Consider the following 12,500-nt stretch of genomic DNA (forward strand, 5'->3'; position numbering starts at 1 on the left):
GACGTGGAAGGAAACATTGACTGACTCGATTGCACCGCGGCGGTGATAAGTCTCTCGTTGACATATCTTATGCAAATTTTCTGATAATTTTCTAACAGTTTTTAGATGATTCGAAATATCTCAGTTCGTCACTCAGAAATGACGTCTGCTCGAAGAAGAGGCAATATATCGTACAAATTGCTATTGAGGAAACTGGGTTTTACATGTAGTACTACCGCTGACATACTCTCACTCTCAGTGTTTATGAGCATTCAATCAACGTTTTCCTCTCTCTTTTTTGGTTGTTTTTACTTCAGAATGCGAGGACGTCTGCTGAAATGTCGAAAAAAGTCCATATCTCGACTTCTTTGGAGCGACCTGATTGAAACTTCATGGAGAAATCCAGCGTCACGCTATCAGTATAACGTACTTGTTTATGACAAATGACCGGTGTTACGGATAGTTTCGTGTAGATCAGACAGCCATAACATGTTTCAAATGACAGACAGGTATAACAGTGTATCGTCAGAGGATTTCAGATTGCTCAAATTCCCATGAAAGGAAGTACAGTACTCGGAATCTGGATGATTATGCACACGATTTAAGGTACATTTTTGTAGTTACGTCGAGTAGTCCTCCATGAAAGTTGATACTTTCGTTTTAAATATTAAAGCTAGAGGCGAGATTTCTCTTCGGGATATTGCTCAGAAGATAACATTCTTTCAAAGTCTTGTACTTTTCATTTGTCTGAAAGGTTTGTTGTTGAGAACATTAGATGTAAACATTGCCAATTTATGCAATATCTGATTTTTGAGCTTCGTTCGCGAATTGCCACTATGAAAAGTAGAGGCCGGCCCGCAGAGATTTTTACATATTTAAAAACTAGAATATCATGACCAACTAAGTGCGTAGTTTCAGTTCCAGAATCGGTGTACTTTTGGAGAAATTTAGACAAACGTTTACCCTGTTTTACCCTACAGCAAAAATGACCGAAACTGTATCGAGATAAATAATCTACTGGTGTGCTTACATTCACTCCTAGGGAAAATTGAATGCATCAAAGTAAAGACAAATAATATCACTATGTATGCTACAAGTACCAATCTGTAATGTTGTATTTAGCTTGAGATAGAGAAATAAACATTTTACACTTTTTTTGCGATGTTTTTGTATTGAAATGAGGCCCCAGGCCTCGAACAAGCATTCGTTGTTACCTTGGCAACAAGAGTGCTGCAACCTTTAAAAAGGGCATTTTTGTACATCCCCCCTGAGTGCCTAACTGCATGCAAAATTTGAAGGGGGGGGGGGAGTGAAAATTTTCATTTCCCAAGATGTTTGATTCTTACAGAGACGTTCTTAAAATCGTGGGAAGATAAGCGGACTTTCCAAGCTGATATTGCTGTCCTCCCTGTCCTGCTCTCATTAGGGTATTGCAGAGAGTTTGGTGGATGGCTTTGCTAGTCGGAACAACTCTGTAAAGGTTTTGGTTATGATTGCTTACTCAGTTATTCCATCGCACCTATTGTTTGAACTTTACCTTTTTGCTTACTCAAGTTGTTTTGCTCTTTGGATAAGATGAACAAAGCTGCCTTTATTTTTAGACGGTAGTTCGTGGGAACAAAGTCTGAAATCTTAAACCAATCCTTAGTTGAAAGTAAAGTTCCTGGCATTAAAATTTGATTTAGAGGATTTTTAGTAATGAGAATATGCTAGCGATACAACAATCCTTATTAATAACAGGGTTTTTAAATCTTCAGATATGCCTCTTGTAATGGAGGACTATTCAGAATTTACACCAAGGATGATGGAGCTGGTGGACTCCCTGATAAAATGTTTGCTTCATTGGCAAGGAGCACCTTTGGTATCATAACTAACCTGGATTATTGCCTTTTAATGATTTTTGAACATGCTTGAGTAAAGCTATTAGAAAAAAACCTAGATTATGAATAATTGCTTGCCAAAAAGTAAGGCGAAAGAGGATAAAAATCAAAGAGGGTTTTAAGAAAAGGTTTTTAAAAGTATTCAATAAGTGAGATGATTTTGGGGCTTAAAGGATTCAGCAAACAATAGCCTTCTTTGAAATCATTACTTCTAAACATTTTTTTACTTGTACAGCAAATTCTTCATTTCTGAAAAAGTTCTTTTGACATGCGGAAAGGTTTGGTTTATTTACCATTCGATATGTAATACGAGGATAGAAAACAAACCTGAAGCAAGCATAGAATCCTGCCTGAAACATTTTCCTTTACCCATACCGGTGCTTTTCTTACGTGACTTGCCTGTAATACACGTAATTACTGCATTGTCATCAGATGAGTGACTTTTCCTTGCTTTTCCATCTTATCTTTCAGAGATTTACATCTGATGACATAAGGATAATCTTGGTGTCACTTGGATCCTCTCCTGCTTTTAGAGACATCTGTTTATTAAGGCTGGCATGGGGTGCGCAGAACTTTGGTTCCTCTCTTAAAGTAGTTGCCAAGGGTGCGTGTTTTTTCAGTTAGAAACGAAATCAACAATGATATTTTTTAGTGTATTTGTGTGATAGCGCAGAGATGCGTTCAATGTCCAAAGAAAATGAAATATTACGTAACTTTAAATTGTTCAATATAATTTGAATTTATCAACAAAGTTGAGATGGTAAATTGGGCACCATTACGATTATAAAAGCTGACGTTTCGAGCGTTTGCCCTTCGTCGGAGCGAATAGGGGAATTGTGGGTTGTGTGTGCTTTTAAAGGCAGAAAAAGGAGCTACGTGATTGGTGGGAACATGGCAACGAGAAAAACACGAATAAATTAGTGGAATGAAAAGTGTTTATTGATACCTGTGGGATTTAGACTGCCGGTTTGAAAGCTGAGCTTTTGTTCAAGAGTTTTTCGGCTTTCCGTGCTACCTAAGTCTTTACTTACACTTAGGTAGCACGGAAAGCCGGAAAACTCTTGAACAAAAGCTCAGCTTTCAAACCGGCAGTCTAAATCCCACAGGTATCAACGAACACTTTTCATTCCACTAATTTATTCGTGTTTTTCTCGTTGCCATGTTCCCACCAATCACGTAGCTCCTTTTTCTGCCTTTAAAAGCACACAAAACCCACAATTCCCCTATTCGCTCCGACGAAGGGCAAACGCTCGAAACGTCAGCTTTTATAATCGTAACGGTGGCCAATTTACCATTTCAACTTTATTGATATATTCAAATTATTTCGTTACCCCCACCGACGCAGCCCCAAACAGTTTCTCTAGAAACTATCAGCCTTTAAATTGTTCAGCCGAGTTCATTTCTAAAATGGATTATTTAAAGGAGACTGAGTGATAGCAATGATTGCAAGAATACAATCATGGATCAATGTATTTATTATCAAATGAGTTGCTGTGACTAATTTATAATTACTTAGATTAAAATGAACTATTTTCTAATAAATTCCATTTCAATTTTCAGGAGATTGTGAGTTTTATGGCAAAGTTATGACCTACCAGAATGTTTTCCATTTGCTTCTTGCACTTGAGGAGATACTGAGGAATACTTTTCTGAAGCAAGAGACTTGCTCTGAGACAGGTGGTACTTAGTTCCCCGTCAGTGATGATCAAACTGGAAAGTGTTTGTTTTTCCGTAATGGAAAACTTTCTTCTTTTCTAAAGGTGATGAATTTGCCTTGTGTAATTCTTATGTTTTTTTTTTCTCCACAGTTTCTTCCATCTATCGCAATCTTAATAGCTCACTTCAGCATATCTCGGCAGCCTTCCCAGTCTTTACTCACTTCGTTTGGAGACTGCAATTGTTGTTGTCAGGACATCCCTCCTTTTCAGAGCAAGAGGAACAAAAGTCACCTTGAGACTTGAAAAGGAAGACTGACCGCTGTTTCCTAAATTAATATTAATAAACCTCCATTCAAGGCGAAGTTTTTTTGTCGATTTTTCACTGTAAATGATGCTGTTGCCGAAATCCCTAAACCACTTACAGGCTTCTCCTAATAACGCCTATTTCCCTTTACATTCTACATACGTTCTAAATCTCTTTTTTTTTTCTCACTGTTGAAATGAGAAACCACACTCCGGTGGAAAAAGTAAATGGCACGATTCGACTAGTCTGGGCGGAATACCTTAATGGAAAAGGTCTGGGTCAGGTGTGTATGACATTTTATGGACTTTTCGTGATTTTTTCTAATAGGTATAGGCAAATAGATCAGTATCAGGCTGAGCAACACGAAGTGAAGCAACATCTATGATTCTCTTTGGTTTCCTACAGATTCAACTTCTGCACTAAGATTTATTTTCCAAGGATTTGTACTGAACTGAGCCATATCTTGCAAACCATGCGCATGGTTCATACAGACCTGAGACCTTTCTTTTCAAGTACTTTTCAAGGACAAATCACATTTCTTCAAGGACTTATTTTCCACTCAATTTGACATACTTGTAATCAACCCCTCAATTCAAATTACTTTTTATATGGGATGTACTGCAAAGAAACGTGCTATACAAACAGCAAACTGCCATTAATGTGGTACAGGAAATCAAATCACAAACCTCAGAAAATTTTTGGATTGTGTCTATTCTTTTAGCTTTTCCAGTTTGGAATTTAATTGTCCCTGTCTGAGAAAGTGTTCCAGGGGCCAGAAGTGGTGGTCAACCGAATCAGCTGAAACTTGGCACAAAAATTGAGTGTGATAAGATATTTCAAAAGCCACTTTGGCTCACTTCTCTGACTGTTTGTTCTGGAGTTTCAGGGGGGGTTCCATTTGTGGCCTGTGGAGCACCAAAAATTCATCCTTCTAGTTGGCATTTTGAAAGTGTTATAAAACTCCATTGGTAAACTGTGCTGCCAAATAAATTTTACCATGGACTCTACTATAGTGGAGCTTTTAATTGCTAAATATAACTTTGTTCTTAAGTGATTAGACAGAGAGGGGCCTGGGGCTAAAGTTGGGTCAAATTTGAGGTCAAAATCATTACCCAAAATTGCCATTTTTCAAAAAACCATAACACTCACCTGCCTTCTTGCATAACTTTCATACCACATCCAGTATGTACTTTAGTGACCCATTTATCAAAATCAGTTGAGAAAAATTTGGCTTATTCAGGTTTGCTAGGTTTTTGGCACAAATTCTCTATGCCCCTCTAAGGCCAAGCAAAATGGGGTTTTGGGCATAATTCATGCTATAAACAGACCAAATTCTTGACAAAAGGCCTTTATTTTGTATTAGGTGAGTGAAAATGAAACATCAAAGCTAAATCAGTGTCATTATCTAGAAATACCTCGTCTTATACCTTACAAATGCACGAAGAAGGCCTCTGATGATTAGCACTACAAACACCTAGCGGTTTAGCAAAATAAAATAAAGAAATAGATAAAAACCTTGTACCCATCATAGAGCACAAATGATGATGTTCTCACCTAGAAATGACAATATTTCTTATAGATGCTTGAATTTTCTCTGATCTATGTTTGTTAGATCATATTTCAATACGTATCATACTCCAAACATGTAAAGTCTCTATATTTTGTCAGGCCGTTTTTTACTTGAAAATAAAGTGACCCTAACCCGGCCTTAACCATTAAGCTAAGAATAAAACGATCGTTAAAAGATGATACACGTCTGACCTTTGAATAGGCTGAATAGCTCTCGCGAATACCCATCATTACGTGAACATGACCATACATACATAAGCTTAAGTGCAGCAGTGAGCACCGTCCAGGTGACTTGTGATCCACCAGAGATCTTAAGTACTTTACAACTGAATAAATGGAACTATCCAACGAAGAGAGAATCCACAGTCAGAACAGCTGGATGACACAAAAAATTACTGTTGCTGTTTAAATGAAATATTCCACACGAGACATGAGATGATGCCAATAGGGCCCGCCATTTTTGAAGTGAGAGTATTAGGACTGGACCGAGTTTTCATCCCTCCCTCTCTTCGAGCGTAGATGTTTGTGTCCTTATCAGTTATTAAAAGTGTAGCGATAAGAAGTTTCGGGAGAATTTCACGATGGCGCTTTGTTCCTTTGGAGGGGTAAATGTGCGGTGCCTTGTCATGGGCTCTGCACGAAACAAGAATGACTCCTTTGCTATCTCGCGATAATGACATGACTGCTTGGTTAAAACACAAGTACAAGGGGTCAGGTGCGTCCGGGCGAGAGGAAGACCGGGTGATACCAAAGCAACGAGTACAGGTAATGCAAAATATAAGAAAGGGCTCAGACACGCGCATTAATGTAGCAGATGGCTTTTCAAGTGCCACTCTCGCTAAGAGCGGTCCTCTCCCGTCCGAACAAAATTTTCCTTATTTTTTTTCCTATGAAGAGGGTTTAGTACACATGTTTCAGAAATAGTTTGGTTGTTTTCCGATTCTCTTTTGTATGAAGATTTCAACTTTCGCGAACTCTCTGCCAAGGGAAGATTAACCAAGGTGTTGCAAAAGCAAAAACTCAGTCAACCACCGTCATTGTGCGAGTTTTTCGACGTTGAAATTATAGGTAGTGCTAATCCTAAGCCTTCGTATTATGAACCTCTTCTACAGTTAGCAAATTCCTGCGATTAACGCAAGTGATGGTGGACAAACCCGCGTTACTTAAAACTCAGTGAAGGTTACGTGACTCCTCGACTTGGTCCAGTCCTCTCACTCTCACGTCCATTATAGTAAGCTAATCGATTTAATAACAATCGCATCTCGAGGTGTTGCGTGGCATGTTTCACATAAACTGCAACACAAAATATTTGTTATCCAGCTCTTCTAACTGTGGATTTCTTATTTACTATCGGATGATTTGATTTATTAACCTTTAACGTACCAGGGAAATCGGATGGATCACAAGTCACCTGGACGCTACTCACTACAACTTGTATGTATTATCCTGCTCTTTTACTGATGCCATTATGCGTATTTACAAGAGCTAGCAAGGCTATCAAAAGTTTAACCATAGATCTTCTGTTAACGGTCGTTTTCGTTAAGCTCACTTCATACTTCATCAATAAATGGATCCGACAAAACATAGAGACTTTGCATGCTTGTTAGTCTAGTATGTAGGGAAATATGGCCTGAAAAATATAAATCAGAGGAAATTCAGGCATCTCTACAAAAGGATTGTCATATCTAGGTGAGGAAATCGTCATTTGTGCTCTATGATGGGTACTAGGTTTTCAAAGAAAAAAAATTACCTTTATTTGCTAAACCCGGGTGTATGTGGTGCTAATCAGAGGCCTTCTTAGTGTATTTGTAAGCTATAAGTCGAGGCATTTCTAGATAATGACACTGGATTGGCTTTACTGTTTCATGCTAACTCACCTAATACAAGAGAGACTTTAAATCAGAATCCACTCTTCTTTCCTTCTTTTTAAACTTCTCAATCTTCTCTAGTAAAGATTTTCGTTTTGACTGTTCCTGTTGGGTTTTCTTCTTCGTTCTCTCATCCTCAAGATTCCTCTCATATCTCTGTCTTGAAAGCTTAACTGAAAGCAACAAAGGCTTGCTAAGTTCAACATTTAAAATTCCACCAACATTTCTCACATGATCATAGACAAGCCTTTCAGCAATAATTGTATGTTCCTTCAGGTTCTCCACTTCCATTTCCTTGTTGATGCTAAAGACTCTCTCCACAGTTGACTGGCCAACACTAACAGAAGTTTCACAACTTCAAAGAGGCCTGTGTAACTTTCTCCTGCCACGCATTCATTAAAAAGTCTGTCCACTCTATCCACACTTGAGTTGAAATCAGCAAAAATGTGGTTGTCAAAAACTGGAATGTTGTCTACGAGCATTCCATACTGTTGCAGCAGTGTGTCACAGTCTTTGTCTTCCACTCTGCCAGAGTTAAGCAGCAATGTCAAGACCTTGAATTTGTTTAAACAATCTTCCTTTTTTGTTGCCGTCATCACTGGATTCAAGCAAGACAAATGGCGGACAAGAGAGTAAGAAACTGGACAGTTCTGGAGCACTTTTTTGAGAAGCTCCATGAGGCTGGTTTTGCATTCCACCCTGAACTCCATTATCTGCCTTTCACTTGGCTTACAATCACTTGTGCTTTTAAGTTTTTCGCTTGCAAAGCCTATATCCACTCTCTTGTTGCTCGCGTGCATCTTATGGTCAGCGACATCAATTTTCACCAATTTATCAGCACTTGTCTCAAGCTGATCTGGTTTAATAAATCTCCTTATCAAGGACCTTATGATCAAGCAAAGATCATCACTCAAGAATGGTATCATGGGCCTATCTGTTGGGTACTTTGAAAGGAAAGGCTGCAATTGTGGTGCTACGCACTTGAAAAAGTGCAATGTTGCAGTGAAGCATGGGTCTTTGAGACAGTCCTTTATCACTTCATAAGACTTGTTCTTGGGCTTGTTAACTTTTCTAGCTTCAGCAGCTTTAACGTATGCAGCAATATTGTCCCATAGCTTTAATGCTCTTTCGCACACAAGCACATTTTCAAGCCATCAGTGCTGACAAATTTGAGAGGCATTAACTTACTGCCTGTTGAGATGAAAAGATCTTCTTTCCTTGTTGGAGCATCTTTGAAGAGATAGTAAAGACTAGATAAAAAGGAAGATACTTGCCAGCCTGTTGCATCCATTCCACTTTTGAAGCTGTTATGTACCACACGAAGGCCACATGATCCGATGTTATACATGCATACATACACACCTGCATAAATTTAATTTTTTTCTCGAATTTAAGAGTAGCTTATAGAAACTAATTTTTCCGAGACAAAAATAACAAATAACAAAAGAAATCAACATGATATACAATGACATTATAAAATACAATACAATCCTATTTATAATTAACGACTAAAATGAAATGAATAGAGTTACTAAATATTGAAAAATACCGTATGAATTCAATTTATAATATGTTCTAAAATTACAGTAATTTAAGGTTAGCTAATGCTTTTTAAAGTTCAAGGTTCAAGGTTCGAACATTGTCCGGTAGTGAATTCCATAGTTTAACGGCATGATAAGTAAAAGAGCGAAGGCCATAAGAAGTAGTCTTAGCAACAGGGAGTTTCAGAATGTAGTTACCGCGTAAATTATAAGTGGTATTACGGAAAGTAAACATATTCCTCATGTAGATAGGATACTTAGTTAGAAATAAGCTTTTGCAAAGTAAAATTAACATATTGTGTATACGTCTGTTGTATAAAGAAACACAGTTGACTTTGTCCAATAAAGTATTATACGTAGATTCAGCATCATTTAGAATGAACCTAAGACTTCTTTTATTAAGAGCATCTATTTTCTCGGTGTTTCGTACGCTACAGAAATGCCACACCGATGAACAACACTGAAAGTGCGGTAAGATGAAGACCTTATACAATTTGACCAAAATGGCTTTAGAGATCAATTTTCTAAATCTTGACTCTTTCACTGGAAAGGAGAATGTATACTCTGTATCACCAAGGATCAAGGCCTGATGTTTAGTTTCGTTGACAATCATACCATTGTCATTGTACCATTGATTTGCTTTTTCAACTTCCTTACACAAGCATTCTTCAAGTGCAATCGGATCTTTTTCTGAGTGATAAATTTGGTGGTCGTCAGCATACGCATCTAGCTTAGCTCTCTTTATATGATAGAAAAGATCGTTAACAAATATATGAAAAAGAGTCGGGCCTAAGACACTACCCTGAGGCACCCCACGCTTCACAATGTTCCATGATGAGAACGTGTCACCAATCTTCACTCTCTGTTGTCGATTTGACAGATAATCTCTTAACAAGGCACAGCTGTCCTCGTCTAGTCCGTGGGCTTTGAGCTTGGTTAATAGCAGGGGGTGTTGTATAACATCAAAGGCCTTTGACAAGTCCATCGATACTATCCCTACGAGTTTCCCATCATCGCGCATTGACCTCCATTCTGTCATCCTTAATAACGAAGTCTCACAGCTGTGGAACTGTCTATACGAACTTAGACAATCAGACAAAATAGAACTATAAAAGTCATTCAGCTGTAAGACTAAAATCCTCTCATAAATATTGTTGATTGCTGGCAGTGTTATTTTTGATGAGAGCAGTGCCATAGTCGTCACCGATTTCTTTCTTAAGTCACCGAAAACTTTCCAGTTCGCATTTGGTCCATCCATGCTAACCTGGGTGATGTCCTTGACTGACAATCCACTATCCAATACACTTTTAGTGAAATGCTCCATCAAATTGTCAGCTGTACCATGACCTGCAGCTAGCAATGTAAAACTTCAGCAATTGAAGTGTCTTCACACACGCGCACACACACACACACACACACAAAACCAATAAGCTTAATTCTAATTAATTTAAAATAGGTTTCGGTAAAACTTAGATATGTGCATAATTTTCGCTTATTTATTTGTGTTGCCTTCATTTGAACATTAAATTTTCTTATGTACGCACTTACCCGCCAAGAAACTTACTTCCAAAATATCTGGTTCTGACTTCGCTGCTTAGGTTATTCCAGTAACGGAGATGGATATCCATTTGCTTTTCCTGCATCTTCCTATTGAAACTTTCATCGAACAACACAACAAATGGTCCCTTCACACTCTCCTTAAGTAGCTTCTTGAAGTGTTAAACCAAGCCAAAAACAGTTATATACGCTGCCTTTCACGCACAAAATTAGGTCTTGCTGAGCTTTCAAAGTTTTCTGTGCGCAAGATGTTGTTACCTTTTTGTTGAATATTTACAAAAAAAAAGGGGGAATTTCTTGTCTTTAGTGTTGGGAGGCCTGTGCCCCCCATAAGGCATAGCGAGTGAGGAGAAAACACGTGTAACGTTTTTTTTTTGAGTCGGACATGTTGGTTGTTGAAGTTTTCAGTTAGCATTGTTGCGGATTCCAAAGGCTCATACATTCGAATCATAAAATTGATCTCGATTGTGAGCTAAGAAACAAAGTGTGAAATTAGCGACTACACATGACAAGGTTGCGTTAATAAAGTTTTATTTATTCAGGACCTTTCCATAAGATTCAAGGACTTGAGCAAATTTTTAAGTTTTCATGGACTTTTCAAGGGGTTGATGCTTTTTCAAGGACTATTCAAGGCCCGTGCGAACCATGATACAACATTCTCAGGTCTTCTTAGCTATAGAACTACAGTTTTAAGTGTCTTGTTCCCATGCATGCAAATAAACAAATTTACTTCCACAGAGTTTCCACAGGTTATTCGGATGTGTGTGTTGCTTCTGTCTACTGCAAGAATCTAGAGCCGTAATGATATCCAACATTTGCCAATAGTTGATTTGGTAATAAAGAGCCAGTTCCCTTTATGAAGTGGATGAACTCATTTGACATAAATGAAGTAAACCGAAAAAATGACCACGTTCTTATTTTCTCGGTTATCTTTGTTTTTGCTTGCTTTCATTACAGTTACTGCGGAGGCGGTCCCTCTCCTAATGAGTACTACACAAATTTCCACGGCAGTTGAAAACGTCGTTTTGCGCAGACTTCAAAGTGTGTTCAATGGCCGTAGAATGAATCGTCCCCGAGTTTGAATTTATCCGAGAAATGAGCGTTGATTTAAGGAAACCTGCAGGATTCCTGCCCCGTATGATTTTTAGAGAGAGTTCCTCCGAATGAACTTCGAGTCCATCCAAGCCCTCTGTCGTATGCTCTCGCAGTAAGAAACGCTCTCATCCAAGCAGCAATACCCATAGAGAACTGGAACTGTTAAGTTTGGTGTTGAAAACTGTACCTGAATTAACACTATTCGTAAATTCTCTCGTGCTATGTTTCACTTCAGAGAAGATTACATCTCTTTTCCCATCCGATAGAAAGGTGTTAGTGATTAAGAAATTTGAATTAAAATATGGTCTACCTCAAGTAGCAGGCGTTATCGACGGAAGCCATATAAAGCTAAGAAGATCATGAAGCATTATGCACCAGTCAATGTAAACCCCCGCACCTCCCCCCCGGCCGGGACGTAGCGGGGCATTTGTCAAGCGCTCACTTCTAAAGTTGCAAAATGCCCCGCACCCCAAGGTCAGGTTTTTCCTCTAATTGAAGCTAACGACCCCGCTCACATCCCCCGCTCTTGTTGAGTGGAAGACACAGGCTAATGTAAATGGTTTAAACTTTATTTGTCAAGTAACAAACGTCACCGCATACAATGCTTTTCAAATGGTTTAAAATATTTGTGGTGTCTTTATAGTCTACTGTTAACATTTAACAGAAATATTAAATTATACATGCTAGTAGAAGAGGGTTAATAAATGGAGGTCCCGTCTCCGGTAGGGTTAGGGGCAGGAGACGTTAATTTCCCACGCACGAGATTACTGTGTGATGGATGTTATCCCCTGGGGTGGGATGGGTGGGCTTACTGGGCCCGCAGTAATTGGCGCATGCTGTTGAGGTGTCCCTTCCGGTCGGCGAAGCGATAAAATAAATAAATAAAGAAATAAATAAGTGTTAGTAAATGCAGTTTAAAAATGTATTTCAAAAGTTAAACAAACAGAGGGTCTGGATGGGGTGCATCGAAAACACTAAACACTCAAATTTTTCCATCTATAACATCAAACAGTTAAATTTTAGGCTGTTTAACATCTAACACTAAAAAA

The 12,500-nt window shown here is 38.5% G+C and overlaps 1 protein-coding gene and 1 pseudogene across 4 annotated transcripts in view; one reads left to right on the forward strand and one right to left on the reverse strand.

Annotated features, from left to right (window-relative positions):
• Positions 1–3,880, forward strand: part of LOC111333221 (meiosis-specific protein MEI4) — an 86,786-nt gene extending 82,906 nt beyond the window's left edge. For all 4 annotated transcript variants that reach the window (XM_022938760.2, XM_022938759.2, XM_022938761.2 and 1 more), the window contains 4 exons: positions 1,737–1,840; positions 2,331–2,463; positions 3,420–3,536; positions 3,668–3,880. In XM_022938760.2, the coding sequence (XP_022794495.1) occupies positions 1,737–1,840; positions 2,331–2,463; positions 3,420–3,536; positions 3,668–3,813 (500 nt within the window). In that variant the 3' untranslated portion in view covers positions 3,814–3,880. The remainder of the gene's footprint in view (positions 1–1,736; positions 1,841–2,330; positions 2,464–3,419; positions 3,537–3,667) is intronic.
• A 3,387-nt stretch (positions 3,881–7,267) lies between these two features.
• Positions 7,268–8,722, reverse strand: LOC148718773 (uncharacterized; annotated as a pseudogene).
• Positions 8,723–12,500: the final 3,778 nt, after the last annotated feature.

The sequence above is a fragment of the Stylophora pistillata genome, chromosome 12, assembly GCF_964205215.1.
Source record: "Stylophora pistillata chromosome 12, jaStyPist1.2, whole genome shotgun sequence".
Lineage (NCBI taxonomy): Eukaryota > Metazoa > Cnidaria > Anthozoa > Scleractinia > Pocilloporidae > Stylophora > Stylophora pistillata.